We start from the raw sequence: 17,699 nt of genomic DNA, 5'->3' as shown, positions 1-17,699 counted from the left end.
AGGTGTCCTCAGAGCAAGTGATCCAAGAGAGGGCAGGGCAGAGGCCACAGTACTTTCACGACCTAGCCTTGGAGTTTGGTTACACAGGTTCAGTGGGGGAGGGGACTGCACAGGCTGGGAATCCCAGGAGGCAAGACTCACTGGGCCATCATGGAGGCTGTTTACCACAGGGGCCATGAAGAGGGTGCGATCAGGGATGACATTAGGCTTTTGGCCTAAGTGGCTGGGTGAATGGTGGTGCCATTTACTGAGAGGTAGAAGTGCATGCTTGGGGGCAGGTAGGTGGGAATCAAGAACTCTCTTCTAGACCCCAGTTTGGGAGACTTCACCTCTGTACTGGAAACTTCTGTCTGTAGGTGCTGCTGTGCTGTGCTGGTTTGGGGCTTCCATAGCCTCGGACTTGGGGGGGAACTTTCTCAGGGCCTAGTTGTCATCTGTCCCTTGAACTAATCCCATGTCAGCCTCGAGGACCAGGAATTAAGAACCAGGCATTCTTAGGTTCAAATTCCAGCTTAGCCACTTAGTGGCTGTGTGACCCTGGGCCAGATACTTGGCCTCTCTGGGCTTGTTTCCACATCTGCAAAACAAATCCACTTTGCTGTGGTAGCATGAGACTCAGAAATTATGTTGCTGTAGCGCTCAGGCTGGGGCCTGGCTCGCCCTGGCCTCTTTACACCTCAGATTCCCAGCCTTTCTGTGTGCACAGTCATAGCTACATCATGACATACCCAGGTCGCTAGGTGGATTTGATTGGGAAGGATTTCTAAAGAGTCTGTTCAGCTTCTTTTAAGTGGATGATGCAAAAATTCTGGGGACAGCAGAAGTAATTATTACTCACAGGGAAATGCAAGTATTTTTATGAGTATCTTCTGAAAAATTGAGGTATTTCTTCATGAGCAAACAGTCCTGTTTATTTCTCTAACAAAATAGCCACAGTTGTGCTGCAGGGGCCAACTTTCAATGCCAGTGGCTTTTCTCAGGGGTCAGCTCACCTCCCTCCCACTCCCCAGTCCTCCCCCCACACTTTCTTTTCTTTAACCTAGAGGAAACATAGTGAAGACAAAAGTGACCAAATTTGGGCTTTGCTGAGAGAACGGGATTACTTTTGCAGTGAGAAGTTAATTTTTGTGGCCAGACTTTCTCAACTGTGAAAAACAGTGTGGACAAAAGCATAGTAAGCCTGAAAGTACATTTGGAAAATGATTTTCCTTGGAAAGGACATTTTAAAGAAGGTCATTAGTGTTTGCAAGAGGACAGGGGCATCTGTCTTCTCCTGAAGGAAATGTTCACTCAACTCGTGAAGAGACAGAGAGGAAGAGAGGGGAACGGGGGAAGCCATGGGGAGGGGATGCTTGGGGAGCCGAGACGGGAAGCAGGACGGCTTAAGATCGTGTTCGCACCCGCCCGGTGCCTGGTGCTGTGCTAAAGCACACTCTCTATCTGACCCTGACAAAGGGCGTTTGGTTATTACACCTGTTAGGAAACTGTGGCTCAGAGAGATTGGGAAGGTGTCCTGTGGTCACTCAGCTGGTAGACAGAGGACTCAGAAGTCCAACCCGTCTGATAGAGCCCCCTCTCTTTCCATGCTGCCCTAGGAGAAAGGGCTCTTGGTCCAGGGTCAGGATAACTGACACGGTAAGATGGGAGGAGACACCCCTGAGGGGAAGGGCTGGGGAGGCGGTGTGTGCCCTGTCCCTCCCATAGAAGGTGTTGTGTTCCCATTTTCAGGGAAAGTAATGCAGGCTCGGGAGAGACTGCGGTGTGTGATGTGGTTTTATTGTTTTAAAGTCCATTTGGGGGACTTCCCTGGCGGTCCAGCAGTTAAGACTCCGAGCTTCCACTGCAGGGGGCATGGGTTCGATCCCTGGTCGGGGAACTAAGATCCTGCGTGCCGTGTGGTGCGGCCAAAACATAAAAAATAAAGTTCATTTGGAAACCATCTTTTCCCTTGTGGTCCTGCCTCTCCGTCTGTTTATCAGTCTATTTGTCAACGAGTTATTGAGCATTTACTATGTGCCAAGCACTGTTCTGGGTGTTTGGGAGACAGCAGGGAACAAAACAAAGATCCCTGCCCTCGTGAAGCCTGCATTCTAATGGAAGGAGGGGTGGACACAGGCAACAAGCCACGTGGAATGTTACAAAGTGATATGTGCAGTCGAAATTAAACCTGCAAAGTAAAAGAAGGGTAGAGGGATCCGGAGAGGCAGGCAGTGGGTGGGAACAGCCTGTAGTGTTAGAACAGGTGAGCAGCAGGTGTTGCCTTGGAGGCGTGGAAATGCTCTGGAACTAGGCAGCGGTGGTGGTAGCACAGCGTTGTGAATGTCCTAAATGCCACTGAATTGTTCACTTTAAAGTATCAATAATTAATTTTATTTATTAGGGAAAAATTATTTATTAGGGAAAAAAAGGTGGTCAGGGTCAGCTTCATGGAGAAAGTGATATTTGTGCAAAAGGCTCAAGGAGGGGAAGGTGTTAACACTTGGGATGTTTTCTCCCAGGGAGGAAGAGGAAGGCTCCGGGCAGAGGGAATAGCAAGAACAGGTGAACTCAGGTGAACAGTGACCCCCGGGCCAACAGCCTGCTGTCTCTTTTTGTAATAAAGTTTTATTGGAATAAAGCCATGTTCGTTTGTCTACATATTATGTTGTCTGTGACTCAGGGACTTCACCTGGGTCTTTACAGAAAAAGTTCCTAACTCCTGAGGTAGAGCATACATAGGTCCTCAGGTGGGAAGGTACATGGGATATGTGAGGAACAAGAGGAGAGGATGGCTGGAGTGAGGGAAGGAAGGAGTAGAAGCAGGTGAGGTCAGAGAAGTCACGGGCACCAAATCAGGTAACCCTCCTGCATGGCTTTCCTGTGGCACCTCTGGTAAATGTCAGGACAGAGGCTGACATCATGCTGATGAGGAAGTGTGTGTGTGTGTGTGTGTGTGTGTGTGTGTGTGTGTGTGTGTGTGTTGGGGGGGGCAGTGGTAGGGTGGAGAGATGGCTGAACTTGGGAGTCCTAACACCTGGGCTTTAGACCTGCTGTCTGTCCCTCTCCAGCTCTGTGTCCTCAGTTATCTCATTTACAAAAGTCGTGATGGTGTTGGTGGTGAAGGGTGATGATGGTGGTAGTGGTGTTGGTAGGGATGGGGATGGTGGTGGTGGTGGTGGTGAGGATGATGTTGACGGCGGCGATGGTGGTGGGGGTGGTGGTGGTGGTGGGGACGATGTGGGGGGTGGCAGTGATGTTGATGGTGAGGTTGGTGGGGGTGGGAATGGTGGTGATGGGATGGCAGTGGTGATGATGGTGGTGGTGTTGATAATGGCTACATCCAGTGAGCCCCTACTCTGTGCTAGGTACTTGCACACTTGACTAACTCTTATCGCAGCAGTGCAGATTGGGTAGCAGCATCTTCCTTTGCAAGAGAAAACACTGAGTGACTTGGGGAAGACCCTGTGTGTGGCAGGGCTCAGATAACATGCTGTGATAGCCACTTATCATACTCCAGTGAAGAGACCGGGAGGCAGTGGGCGTGAGAACCCCTGGTAAACAGCGCAGCCAGCACTCAAGGGCAGCAGCCTCTGGTCAAGGTGGCCCAGTCTTAGCAAGGGTTTCCTGGGAGGGGCTGTGCCCGGGCCCCCCTGCCCTCCCACTCCCACCACAAAGCCACACCGGAGGCCTCCCCTCTCTCAGGCTCCGTGTGATGGCGAGGGGCCGCATACCCCCCAGCCCCATGGCAACCAGTTACCAGGCCTGGTGTTGGTTTGGGTTTTCCTAATTGAGGTTGTGGGATCCTTCTGGTTGTGGCTGAGGCTTTTCTGCCCTGGAAACCCGGCTGCGCGTGGCCATGGGGTGGGGCCTGGAGGTGCTGGGACCTGCCTGCAGGCTGCACATGCCCCGTGCTTCCCCCCCCCCGGGTGGTATATACCAGTGTGCCTGTACTGGTTGTTAACATTTCCATACTGGTTAGTAAATAGTCACTGCCCCTAGCCCATTGAACACCCAACTCCCCACCATCCTAGCCACTGCCCTGGGATTTACTGGACTTCCCCAAGATTCAGCAGCTAAACGTTAGCACCTGGCCCAGCAGGGGGCCTCCAGGACCCTGCTCCATTGCTATGACCAGCCTTGATCCCAGTGGGACAGTATATGGGCTTATTAGTTTAACCAACACCCTTGGGTGGGTAGATGAACAGAGGCCAAGACTGAAAATTAAGATTAGATGATTTGGGGGAAGGCAAGACAGGAAGGAAATAGAGACAGAAATGGCAAATAGCTTAGCGGGTGGGCAGGTTTTGGTTCTCACACCGGCCACCGCCTTGGGCTCGTCACTTGAGCTCTCTGAACCTCAGCTTGCTCTCACCTCTTGAGTGGGGACAATGTCTGCCCTGCTCCGTTAGAGGGTGTGTGTGCCCAGTTGGAACCTCTCCCTCAATCCTGTGCTCATTATTCTTTGCTGTGTGCCTCCCCCTCTCTCTAATAGATGATGAGCTTCTTGAAAACAAGGATGCTGGGGCCAACATCTTTATATCCTAGCGTGTGCTTGGAAAATATCTGTTGAACGGATGGATGCAGGAGTAATGGAGGAATGAACGCAAGAAGGAACCGACTCTGAAGAGTGTAATGGGAGGGGGGGTTGCGAATGGGGGAAGTTAGTACAAACTGGGTAGGGAAGGAGGGAAAGGAGACCTTGGCATGGTGCGGCCAGGTACCAGAAGGGATCCTCTCCCACCTTTGGCCCACCCCCCATATGCCACCCGCCTGCCCTGGTGAAGCCCAATTTTCAGGTGCACCAGGGCAGCATGTTGGCAGAGAATGGGCCCCCGATGGCACAGGGCAGATCCAAGTGTTAGTAATGCCACTTTATCCAGCTTCCCAGGGTGCAAGACAGCAGTCTCTGGAAGAGCCAGGTATGAGACGTGGGGTTTCCCAGAGGGGACAGGGGAAGTGTCAGAGGAGTGAGACAGGGAACCGGAAAGGCCAGAGGAGCCAAGGAACACATCCAGCCTTGAACTTAACCCCCCCCCCCCCCCCCCCCCCCGCCACTACCTCCTGCCGCTTCAGTACCGCACTTCCTTTGAGGAACACACTGGAGGTTTTAGGTTCTTGTAGCTGACAGCGGTGGCACCACGACACGTTCCGTGGTCAGGATCCCTGTGTGTCTTTGCCTCCCCATGTCTGGTCCCGTGGAGGGTGCAGCCAGCCTTGAGGCCTGAGGTGTGGGAATGCACTGCTTTTTGTTTGCCCACCGTGGTTTTTGCCCACCCTCCTGGTGGGGTCCCTGTGAACAACGGAAGCCCCAACTAAGCCGCGGAGTTCAGCTCCCAGGCGGGTAGACAGGCCCTGGAAAGGCCTCCGGTCCTGTCCCGTCCTCCTTGCTTCGCTGAGTTTGGGCAGGGTGCTCCCCGGCCTGGCTGCACCTGCACCAGTGTCAGCCTTTTGATTGGAGCCCAGGGCTTCATCCTGAATTCTGATGAATTCAGGTGGTGGTGGTGTGAAGGTGGCAAGCCCCTCTGGGTGGGAAGAGGCTCTGTGCCCCGAACCCTGCCCTCCTCCCTCTCTTGCCCACCCCTGGGGTCCTATGCCAGCTAGGATGGCTCTGGACACACTTGAAGACACCAGGGCTACCGGATGTTTCCTGCCCCGAGGAACCGTGGACTCGGCTGCCCCGCATAAATGGCACAGTTCCCATCACAGGAGATTCTGGGCCGGAGGTGCCTTTGGCAGCCCCTCGTGTTGTGTTTTCTTCCGAACATTTCCATCAGCGGGTAGTTCTGGGGGCGTCTCCGCTCGCCGCCACCAGATCTTGACCTCCCAGCTCCAGCGCTTTGGGACAGTGGGGTAACGGAGGAGTGGAGGACAGGGGAGGATGGAGGGGGGAGTCAACTAGATGCAGGGGGTGTCCAGGAAACGTCACAGAAGAGGGTGTCCTGAGACAGAGACCCTGTGAGTACTGGATATTTCTAGAAAGTGAGACCTACAAAAATAGAACGAGGCCCCTGGCCCTGGGTTTGCAAGCTCCATCCCCCTTGCCCCACACACCCGATCAGCTCCCTTCTTATCTGTACTAATGGAATCTTAAAGAAACACTCTTTTGAAAAAAAGGGTTCTGCTGCCATGACCTGGCACCACCCTCCCCCGCCCCCTCCTCCCCCTCCCATCCCAGGTGAGGAAACTGAGGCCGGAGGGGTGGGCCCGTCTCCCTTTCACAGTGGTTGCCAAGTGCATTGGGTTGGAGAAATTCCCCTGCAGGCTGAGGTCACCTCAAGTACATTTGGCTGGAGTCATGTCCCTTTTGAAAAGGCTTGAGTCACCCAGTGATGCAGTCCCTAATGGCCCTATAATTGGGCTCTTGCCTTGTTTGGGGCTGTATGAAAAGAGACTCTGAACCAGTGAGATACACCCTCCTCTTCAGCTGCAGGTGCCACTCTGGCAATGGCAAAGGGGACAGAGCCCAGGTGGATGGGACAGAAATATTGGTGGCAGAGAGGGCGAGCATAGAAACAAGCAGACACAGGGTCCACCTACCCCACCAGGAAAACTGGCCTCCTCCGCATTGCCTGTGGCCTTTGAGAACACCCACGGCCTCCCCGTGGCGATATTTTCTGGAAAACCAACCCTGCTGGCAGTACTGTGGAAACTGAGTCCTGAAAACTCACCTGGTTAGAAAGGAATTGAACAGACTCTTTAGCTCCACAGATGTCACAGGCAAAATTGTCACAGTGCCTTCCACTTGACCGGCTGGAGTGGCTGAGTCATCAGCTTCTGTGGCTGGGAACACAGAGAGCGATCCTTCCCATGTACAGTCACCAGGATGCCTGAGACCCTCCCAGACCTTGATCCAAATGCGCTGAGAGCAGCTCCTCCAGTTTTCATGGTTCTCACCCCCCAGCCCCCAGATGTGTATTCTAAAGACCTGCTTTACAATACAATTTGAATTTCTAACAGATTTGGTCCCTGGCATTAGCATGACCTTTCCAAGCCTCCTGGAAGCTTGGTGACCCACAAGCCATTCCGAGGAAGGGGCTCTGAGAGAACAGGAGGAAGAGGCCCTGCTGGGAATCCTGGGCCCCCTGTAGCCTGGGCCCCCCTCCATCCTGTGTCCTTGTGCCTTTAACCAGCAGTGCCCTAAACCGTTTTGGAAGAGGGGGCAGCTGTTTCTGTGGTTTCGCCTGTGCTGCCTCTAGTTACATCTGGCACCACCTGGGGGCCTCTGCACTGAATGGGCAAAGCTCGCTCAGCCCCTCCGGCTCGGCCCATCCACAAGGGCCAGAGCTGATTGGGTGATTGCAGAGCCTAGGCTGGCCCACGACATGTGGCGTGCCTGGAGAGAAAAGGTGAGTTGGCCAATCAGATTTGCTCCTTGGGACTCTAGACTCAGGATTCTGGCAGATGGGCAGGGAGGGGGCTTTGGGGCCTGCCAGCTGCAACACCATTCTGAGACTGACTACCCTGAATGAGCAAAGACTCCGCAGAGGAAGCACAGTCCCCACAAGACCACCCTCACTCCAGACCGCAGCCACCAGTTTGAGAGTCCCCAGGCCACACATACTTCTGACTAACTGGCTACCCCCAACCCCTCTCAGGTTTGATGATTCACTAGGACGACTCACAGAGCTCAGGAGAGCACTATATTTACAATTTTATTAGAGCGAAAGGATACAAATCTGAACCAGCGAAAGGGGGAGATGCATAGGGCAAGGTCTGCTAGGGACACGTCACCTTCCCGGCACCAGTGTATGATCACCAACCAGGAAGTGCACCCAAGCCCAGTGCCCAGAGTTTTTATTGGACTTTTCATTACTTAGGTGTGATTGATTGAATCATTAGCCACGTGATTGAACCCAGTCTCCAGCCCCCTTCCCCTCCCCGAAGTTTGGACACCACCATTTGGCTCAAAGCCCCAACTCTCTAAGCCCATGCTAGGTCATTCTGGCATGGCCAGCCCCAGCTTGAGTCGTCTCCTTAGCATGAGCTCGGGTATGGTTCCGGGGGCCCACCACGAATAAAACCCACACCCCCATCACTCGGAAAATTCCCGGGACTGGGAGATCACCTACCAGGAACCAGGGACAAAGTCAGTTTCTTCGTTATACAACAACAGCCAATTGGGTTCCATGCAAAGAGGTGAGTAAGCCTGGCGTGGTCTGCAGAGAGGCACATGGCGGAGTGAGAGGCAGAGACACCCCAGCCCCGGGTTCTCCGTGTCTCCACAGCCTTCCTGTTCCCACAAACCCAGCTGCTCTTGGCTGCCTCTGCTTAGATTCCTAGAGGCTCCAGTGATCCTGGTAATAATCCCTGTCTTTGTGGGTCAGCTTAAATGATTCTCTCTTCCTGCTCACCTTGGTTAGAACCGCACTCACCAACACGGTTTTCCAGTGTGAGTTGACAAGTCTGTCCTGGAGGATGTGGTCCATGGGAAGAATGGCTTCCACTCCCTCAGGGCCCACAAAACGAATCAGGTCCTCTTCGGATCCAAGTGTGCCTATCTCCAGGGATGATGCTCTTCTCTCTGGGTTCCAGAGAACAATAAAGGTCCAAAGGGAAGAGGTCAGAATGGGAAGAGGTACCCAGGAAGTATAGGGTGTGTGCACTGATGATTCGGGCGGGGTTTGAGGTGGGTCCTGCCCGCTCCGTAGGGAGCCAGACCTGGGCCTGGTGCTGGGTGTAGTGGGCCCCTGAGGCCATCTCACCAACCTGTTCCCCCATGGCCACTGGTGAGCTTCTCTCCAGTGTCTCCCTCTGGAGTTCTGGAAACAGTTGGGTCCGCATCCAGTTTGCCTTCCTCCACCGGTGAGTGGCCGGGTAAGTGGTTTTATGGGCGTCATGTGAGAAGAATGCTCACGCCAGGCAGGGGACAGGGACCGGGATTCTTGTCAGAGTCAGACCCCAGGATCACCAAATTGGTCCAAACTGCTGTGAATTTTTTCAGATCTAGAAAAGAAGTAGGCAGGGCAGAAATAATAAGTCAGAGAGAGAAATTTCCAGAAAGAGTGGTCCTATCGTCGTCCCATTTCCCACATGATGCTCAAGGGCTTTCTCAAACTTGACTGTGCATCAGAATCAACCTGGAAGGCTCATTAAAACGGACCACTGGGCCCCCTCCCAGAGTTTCTGACTCAGTAGATCTAAGGTGGGGCCCAAGATTTTGCATTTCTGACAAATTCCCCAGTGATGCTGGTGCAACTGGTCCAAGGACCACACTGGGAACCACTGATTCAAGGATGTGAAGGAAGGTCTTTCCAACAAATGCAGAGAGCCTTTCTCAGCTTCCCCCAAGGAACCTTTCCCTGACCAGGGAGGAAGAGAACATTAGACTAGGAGTCAGGATGCCTGGGTGTGTGACACAAACCGCTTGAGTGATTTGAGCCAAGGTTCTTGCCTTTCTGAGACTCTATTTCCTCACCTGTCAAATGGGTCCAGTAAGAGGACCTACCTTGTATGGTTGATGTGAGGATTAAATGAGAGGGTGTCTTAACAAACAACTCCCTGACTCTGGTAGTACAGGAAATGCCACATTTCTCTAACTTCCAAATCAGATATACTGTAAGATTGATGAGAAGTTCAAGGTCAATTGTTTTGCAAAGGTCTGTCCCACTCCCTTCCATGGATGGCACGAGAAGCCCCAGGGCTCAAAGGAATCCAGCAAATAGGACCTCACACCATCGGGGTCACTGCTGTTGCCGATTTTGTCAGTGTCTTTGGAGGAGAGGTCTCTGCGCTTTTCCACTCCCCTGTGTCAGGCTGGTCCCGGGTCCCTCACAGCTCAGAGCCCCTCGTCACTGGGATCCAGCAGGGGCACAGGCCTCCCCACCATACTGTCTCCCTCTCGTTCTCATTTCAGTCCTCAGCCTTCAAAGCACGAACACCTCCCTGGAAAACAGTAAAAGCAACAAGAATAACAGCCAGTTTCTTCCCCCACAGTGACAGTTTTCTCATGGCAGTTTTCTGGCATGATCTTTTCCATTCTTCCCTGGGCGCATCCACAGGAGCAAAAGAAATGCCAGTTAGTTTCTCAGTAGCTCACCCTGTTATGAGCACTTGGCCCGTGCTTAAGACACGGTAGCTCTTTATTACTTTGCTTTTTTCCCAAGTCCTGCGCTCCATCCTCGCTAGGACTTGCCCTCCTGCTGGCCACTCTCCCTCCTCCTGCCCTGCCACCCCCTTATCACACTTCCCTCGGCCCATCTGGGGTGTACCTGCACGAGGCCATTGCTGGCAGCCAAGGGAGACCCTGGGGGCTGGAGAAAGCAGAAGTGATTTGGTAAGCAACTTCCTCTCTGGAGGCTGCATCTTCCTGGTGCCCACCTTTCTCCAGGTTTTGCTTGGACTCTTGCCCACCCAGGAGAGAGACCTGCTGCCCGGGTCCTTTGGTGCCTTCCCCAGAGCCATGAGTGGGTGGAGTTCAGCCCATGTCCACAAGCCTGACATCTTGGTCTCTTCTCACCTCTGATAGAAGCCCTCCTGTCTGGCTCCCAGCCTGCGTTGCTGGCATCCCCTCCCTGGCTGGGGCCCCCTTCCTCCATGCAGCCCCCACCTGCCTAGCCACACCTGCAGTGGTCTCACTCAGCTCTGCTCTTTTAAGCATGGAATGAGCTGGACGTCCACGAAGGTAGGCACTCTCTCCTCTTGGCCATCTCATTTTTAGCCTGTGGAAGGTAAACTGTGAGCAACCGTAGGCTGGTTGGTAAAGAAAATAAAGCCCAAGGATGTTCAAGACAGGAAGTGGCTGCCAGTCAGTGTGGGTTGGAGAAGATACATGCTCCTGTTTGCGTGTGTGGTTCACTCATTGGCCCCATTAATTCCTCTCCCTGAGCCTCAGGTTTCTCATCTGTGAAATGGGGCTAGTAACTGCCTTATTGAGGACCAAGCGTGTGGCATCTAGTTCAGTGCTAAGCAAATATTCACTTAACCAGTCAGTCAGCATGACTTAACAAAAGCTTGCAATTGTCCAGGCCAGTTGTGTTAGCTGCCCCACCCTCTGGAAGGATATGGAACAGGTCTGGGCTGAGCTGGGAGAGGGCTGTGGGCAGACAAGGGATCTGCCTCTCAAGGGCAGCCCTGGAAGGGGCATAAGGTTGGGGGCTTGAAGAAAGAGCAGGGCTTCAACAGGCAGAGGGGTCAATTCTGGAGGTCAGAAGTCTGACCTGGGTCTCACTGGGTTAAAACTAGGGTGTTGGCAGGGCTCTTTCCTTTCTGGGGGCTCTAGGGGAGAATCTGTGTTCTTCCTTGTCTAGCTTCTAGCGGTCGCCTGCACTCCTTGGCTCGTGGCCCCTTCCTTCTTCAAAGCCAGCAACAGCTGGTCTAGTCTTCCGCACATCACATCACTCTGAGCTGACTCTCCCACCTTTGCTTCCACAATTAAGGACTCTGGTTTCATCGGGTCCCCCCAGATCATCCAGGATAATGTCCCTGTCATTATCCTTAATTCAGTCTGCAACCTTAATTTCCTTTGCCACATAACCTAACATATTCACAGGTGCCAGGGATTAAGGGATACTTTGGGGGAGCACTGCTTTGCCTGCCATAGTCCCTGCCCTGTTCTGGGGGATGAGGAAGTGAGGATAAGGACGAAGGAAGCCCCAGGTGGCTGTGTGGTACCCGCCGGCCCTGCATTACTCCAGCCTCTGGGTCACATCCTCCAGCCTTGACTCACCTTTGCCACCTCCCTACTACCACCACTGTGGCCCCATTACTAGCGAGTCTCTCCCAAACCTGGCACTCCTCCTGAGTGTTGGTCATAATGGTCATTAAATAAAGCAGCATTTCTCCAATTCGGCACTATTGACACTTTGAGCACATTGCTCTCTGTTGTGGGGTGCTGTCCTGCTCATTAGACAAGGTTTAACTGTATCTCTGGCCTCTACCTGCTAGATGCTGGTAGCACCCTCATCCAGTTGTGACAGCTCCAAATATCTCTAGACACTGCCGAATGTCCCCTGGAGGACAAATTGCCCAGGGGTTGAGAACCACTGAAATCAAGCCTTTGATGTTTGTCTTCCTTACTAGATCGGGCACCCAAAGAAGGAAGCCCCAAGAGGGTGACACCCCGTCTGTCTTGCCCGTCCCCATGTCCCCAGCACCTGCATAGGGCTCGGCATTTACTAGGTGCTCTACACATACTGGTTTAATGAATTAATGAATTTTGTTCATTTTCTTTATTTTTAAAGTTTTTGGTGTTAATTTTCTTAATGGATAAATTAACCTATAAAAAAGTGTGTGTGTGTGTGTGTGTGTGTGTGTGTGTGTGTGTGTGTCTTAAATAGACTCCTGTTGCCATAGACTGGCTACCTAAGAATCGCCTGGGGACCCTTTTACGTAGCCTGACTCCTGGGTTCCAATCACAGAGAGTTGGGGCTTAGGCTGATGGGGTGCAGCCTGGGAGTCTGTATTGTCAAGAGGGCTTCACCAGTTCCTCAGAAAAGGGAAACATAGAATTACCATATGATCCAGCAATTCTGCTCCTAGGCATATACCCAAAAGAATTGAAAGCAGGGACTCAGATATTCAGAGCAGCAGTATTCACGGTAGCCAAAAGGTGGAAACAACCCAAGTATCCATCAACAGACAAATAAATAAACAAAATGTGCTGTATGCACACAATGGAGTATTATTCAGCCTTAAAATGGAGTGAAATCTGACACTTGCTACAACATGGATGTACCTTGAAGAAATCATGCTGAGTGAAATCAGCCAGTCACAAAAGAGCACATCTTGTACGTCACTTGTGAGGTCCCTAGAGTAGTCCAATCAGAGAGACAGAAAGTAGAAAGGTGGTTGCCAGGGGTAGAGGGGAGTGGAAGCTGGTGTTTGATGGGTATAGAGTTTCCATTTGGGATGATGAAGAAATTCTGGAGGTGGACGGTGGTGATGGTTGCACAACAATGTGAATGTGCTTAATGCCACTGAATTGCATACCTACAAATGGTTAAAATGGTACATTTTCTGTTATGTATATTTTACCACACACACGAAAGTGCTTAATCCCAGCCAGATCTGGGAACAAATAGTGTGGGAATCAATGGGGGCACAGGGGGCGCAGACTGGCTGAGTTCTAATGGCCCTTTTAAGCCTCGGAGGCGGAGCTGATGGGGATGGGAGCGTCGGACTTGGCTGATTTCTCAAGATGGCGGCCCTTCCCCGGGGGATGCACGTAACTAACCTTTACAGGGGCCAGGCCAGCTGCCGGCTGGAGGCCACTGTCCTGTCCACAGGGGCAGCCGCCGCCCAGCTCCAGCTGATCCTGGAAGAGAAATGCAGGAAGAGAAGTCCCAAATCTGGATTCATATATAACATCTCCATGTTTAAATCTTGACACCGGGTTCAATGAACAGGCAAACAAACCAACAAGCCACACGTGGGTCCAACAGAGCAGCTCTTCAGGCCTCGGGCCCGGGGTGGCGTCTCTTCTCGGTGGCTTGGGCCTCAGCTGGAGAGATTCGAGTTCTGTTTCCTCCTACCGGAGGCCATATCACTTCTGAGGTCCGATGCCAGCTTCCTCTTTGATACCTGGGAGCTTCCTTTGCTTTCGGTGCTCCCGAAAGGGAGCTTTATAGACAGAAGGGTGAGTGTGAATGCCTAGGGTCTGGATTCTGCTCAGGCTGGGGTCTTGGCCCTGCCATTTGTGAGCTGTGGGGCTATAGGTGACTTGCTTCTTTCTTCCCCGCGCCTCAGTTTCCTTGTCTGTCAAGTGGCAATAGTAATGGTTCTGCCTGGGAGAGTTAGAGCAGGGACCAGGGCAGGGCCAGCAGAAGGGCTCTGAGGTGTGTGCGGACGTGTGATGGTGTGTTGGTGCCGGCTGGAGCAAAGAGCACAGTGTAGTCGGACAGGCCATCAGCTGGTGAGTTACGCAACATCGGACATCTGTTTCTACATCTGTGATATGCCCAGTGATTTCCTCCTCCACGAGTCATTCTGAGGATTAAGTAAGATAATGTTCAAACAGTGTCTGGCCACAACGTGAGCCCCACACACATTTGTTTTGTTCCTTGGAGGCTGCGGCCTTTGACCTTTGTGGAGGCTTGAGCAGAAGGGGCTGGGGCTGGTTGGCTGGGCTGAAGACAGAACGAGCAGAGAGCTGGGAAATGGACAGTGTCCTGCCCCTCTGCCGTCAGCTCCCTCCCCTCCTTCCTGCCTCCCTGGGTGGGGGTCCTGGTCCCATCCTCAGAAGCCCACCCACTTGCTGTTCAGGAAGGTGGCCTCAGCTTTGCAGGGCAGTTGGATGAGTTGGGAATCTCCCTTTATTGAGATCAGCTCTGTGCCAGCACCGGCACACGCTGGGCCAGGGGCGGGCCCAGAGCCAAGCTCCTCCGGGTGTCCCTGGGTTGGCTGGCTGAAGAAAGGGGCCTTGCCCTGCCCAGACCCTCTCTGGGGGTCAGAGGCTGGGGGGAGCATCCCGGGGTGCTGAGGGCCTGGCCAAGATCTGGCGTCTCTTTAACTGGCCCCAGACTTCGCGGGTACTTGAGGTGGTGATCACATGAAGGGGGATAAGAAGCCCTTAAAATTCCGAGACGCTGAGGGACCTAAAGGACTATGTGATCTTTGGTGAGTCACTGACCAGTGGAATTTAAGGGCCACTCTGGGGGCAGTGGGCAGACGATGGCATCTCAGGTTCTTGGCGCGGTCCTGGCCACGTGACACAGAGGTGCCTCCAGGTCCAAGTTCCAAATGGTGGTGGGCTCAGGGACACGTAGGCTGGAGTCGGCCCCCCCTTGCTGTTTGCACGCCTGAGCGTTCTGACATCTGTCCACGGATAAGGTGTGGCAGGGATGATGGGAACACCTGTGTGTGCGCCTTAGGTAACTCCGTGTGTTCATTGCATGTACGTGTTCATTGTGTGTGTTTGTTACATGTGTGTTCACTGTGTTTGTGTGTCTATCATGTGTGCATATCCATTGCGTGTGTGTCCCTAGCGTGTGCGTGTTCATTACGTGTGCACACTGGGCAGGATGCAGGGCCTGACGGGGGTCCTTCAGGAGTCCTTCCAGCCTTGAGAAATGCATCCCCTGAGACCCTGGGGTTCGTAAGGCGGGAGAAGGGGCTACCCAGGACACGTGGGAGTTGAAGTCCTTGTTCCTGACCCCTGGCCTCCAGCTGGGGATGGGGACTCTCCCCAGGAAACAAGGGGATAAAATGAGGTGGTGAGGGGGCCGCAGTCCACCCGCTTGTGAATCCATTTCACCAGGATTTCCCAGGCCAACAGGCCTGGCCCCTGCCATCGGAAGGTTGTGGTCGAGTCTGGGGCGAACACCAGGCACCCGGCAGGGCTGCACAGCCGTGGGAGACGCCGAGGAAGAACAGGGTGCCCGGTGTGGGTGCAGGCGTGGAGGATGGGAGGGACCGCTGCTGCTGGTGGTGGCGGGGCCCCAGGCCCAGACGAGCCTGCGGGAAGAACACACAGGCTTGATGCCGACTGTGGAGGGGGCGTGTCCCTGTCTCCCAGCCAGGAAGCCGTGCACAGGCTCACTGGGCTGGGACACAGGCTCTGGAGCCTTGGACAACACCAGCATCAGCTCCCCATCTTTCTCCCCCATCTCTGCAGGGGGCGGAGGAAAGCGCAAGGGGAAAAGCAAGAAGTGGAAGGAAATCCTGAAGTTTCCTCACATTAGCCAGTGTGAAGACCTCCGAAGGACCATAGGTAAGCTGTCCTGCCTCGAGGGTGCACGGAGAGGGACGGAGAGGGGAGCAAGGGGCCCGTTAACCGGAACCGTCTGAATGGTGAGTCAGGTACAAATCGATTAATGCAGTAAAGTGATGCCAGGTAGGCGCTCCAAGCTGATGCCTTTGCTAATTGATATAAAGATGCAACCAACATTCGTCGAGTATTTGGTGTGTGCCGGGCAGGATTATCTCCCAATTACCCTTTGAGGCTGTTATTTTACTCCACTTTGCAGCTGGGGAAACCAAGGCACAGAGAGATTCTGTAATTGGACTGAAGTTGCACAGCTTGTGGGAGGGCGGTGGAGGTGGGCCACACCTGGCCCTGAGCACCCCCCTCGTAGCTTTCCGCCCTTCCTTCCTGGGGCCCGCGGGTCCTGCCCTCAGGAAGCAGCCCCAGGCTTTGGGAGCTGAGGTGGGGTGGTGAGCCTCTGGGCTCCCCTTCCCTGCTGCCAGGGATGTGGGTTCTCACCGAGGAGCTGCCCTGCTCAGTACACAGCCCTGTCCTCTTTATTCAGCACCCACACGGCCAGGCAGCTCCAAGAGCAGAGGGCGCTTGTCTCCCTAGGGGCTGGTGCAGCCAAATGCACAAGGAGGGTCTATCTCCGGCCCCGCTCCGAACACGGCTGTGGTGAGGAGGCTGGGGGGCTGGACGAGGACTCTCTGTGCTGGTGGGAGCCCTGGCCCTTCTCCCCTCTGTGCCCAGGGTGGGGCACTCCCGCTTGCTGCATGAACGCGTCTTATCTGCTCCTGACTGCTAGAGGTCACGGATGTGCCATACTGTGTTTATTACACTCAGATCCTTTGAGCGTGCATATAGGATGATGCTGTTACCCAGAACTCCGCAGGCCCAGCTGCTCTTGAGACTTCTGCCCGGGGCACTGGGTGAACTGCTCTGCGCCTGCTGTGGAACGTGAGGCCACTCGTGGCCGTTTAGCTTTTCTGAATGGCTTCTCCGCGTGGCCTGGCCTCCACCGGCTCCCCAGGCCAGGTGGGACTCACATGCCGTCCCAGGCCTGCTCAGTCCTCTCGCCGGGCGGCCCCCTCCAGATCCTTCCATTGTGCTGTGACAGCAGGTGACCTGTTCTCTCTGTGCGCCCCACATGCCCAGCGCAAAGGAGGAGCTCCCTTAATTGGTGTTTATGAAGTGGAAGGAAGCCACGTGCATCCCACGAAAGCAGATGTGAGCAGGAAAGAAGTAGGGTGCTAAGTGGTGGGGAAATGACCTCAGACCCACCTTCCGTCCTTAAAACCTCAGGTCGGAGTCCCCACGGTGTTCTTGGGGCTGAGAGTGCAGGTGGCCTAAGAGGTCAGGGCCTCTGGGTCCAGGCCGACTTGGGTTCAAACCCCACCCGCTCTCCAGCCACCTGACAAGCTACTTAATCTTGCTAAGCCTCAGTTTCCTCAGCTGAAAACAGTGCTTATGAACCCAGTCCAGTGAGGCCAGGTGTGTGAAGGGCTTCGCTGGAGCCCGGGACCGCTCCCCTTAGCGCTTGACTTTCTTCCTGGAATGCACAACAGCTCCCACTCTGCTGGGCCACTCTTGTGTTGGGGGTGCCCAAGTTTGCCCTTGATCTGGAGGTACGTGGGGCAGTGGGGGGAGAGAAGATGGGCTCTTCTGAGGCTGGGGGGGGGTGTCGGGGAGGGTTTTGCCACTGACAACTCACAAGTAGCCTTCAGAGGGGGGAGAGGAGGGAGGGTCCCTGGCGTCGGCCGCCACCCTCCCGGGGCCACATCTGGTTCTTTAGGCCTGGAGAGAGTAGGGCCTAGGGGTGGGGAGGGGTGGGGAACCTCAGATGCCATGGTCTCCCGCACACTCCTGGGGAACCAGACCCTCTTCTGCATCCTCTTCGTCCAGGGCAAGCAAGTTCACCAGCTACCACATGCCTTTCCTGGATGCTGAGCCCAGCTTTTTCTCAACAGGCCCAGGAATGGCTCCCATTCAACCGCAGAGCCATGGGGCTGATCCAAGAGACCCTTCTGAGGTGTTGATTTGGAAGAGAGAACTTGAAATAGGAGGAAAGGACCCTCCAAAGTGGGGAGCTGTGTAGAGA

At 54.1% G+C, this 17,699-nt stretch overlaps 1 protein-coding gene across 1 annotated transcript in view; it reads left to right on the top strand.

Annotated features, from left to right (window-relative positions):
• The window catches only part of GRK5 (G protein-coupled receptor kinase 5), a 233,670-nt gene that overhangs the window by 93,550 nt on the left and 122,421 nt on the right, over window positions 1-17,699 (top strand). Inside the window, exon 2 of the mRNA XM_007469576.1 lies at window positions 15,530-15,625. Within this exon, the coding sequence (XP_007469638.1) occupies window positions 15,530-15,625 (96 nt within the window). The remainder of the gene's footprint in view (window positions 1-15,529; window positions 15,626-17,699) is intronic.

This window comes from Lipotes vexillifer, unplaced genomic scaffold (genome assembly GCF_000442215.2).
Source record: "Lipotes vexillifer unplaced genomic scaffold, Lipotes_vexillifer_v1.1 scaffold240, whole genome shotgun sequence".
Taxonomy (NCBI): Eukaryota; Metazoa; Chordata; class Mammalia; order Artiodactyla; family Lipotidae; genus Lipotes; species Lipotes vexillifer.
The sequence above is the reverse complement of the archived record's forward strand: the minus strand, read 5'-3'. Positions and strand labels throughout refer to the sequence as shown.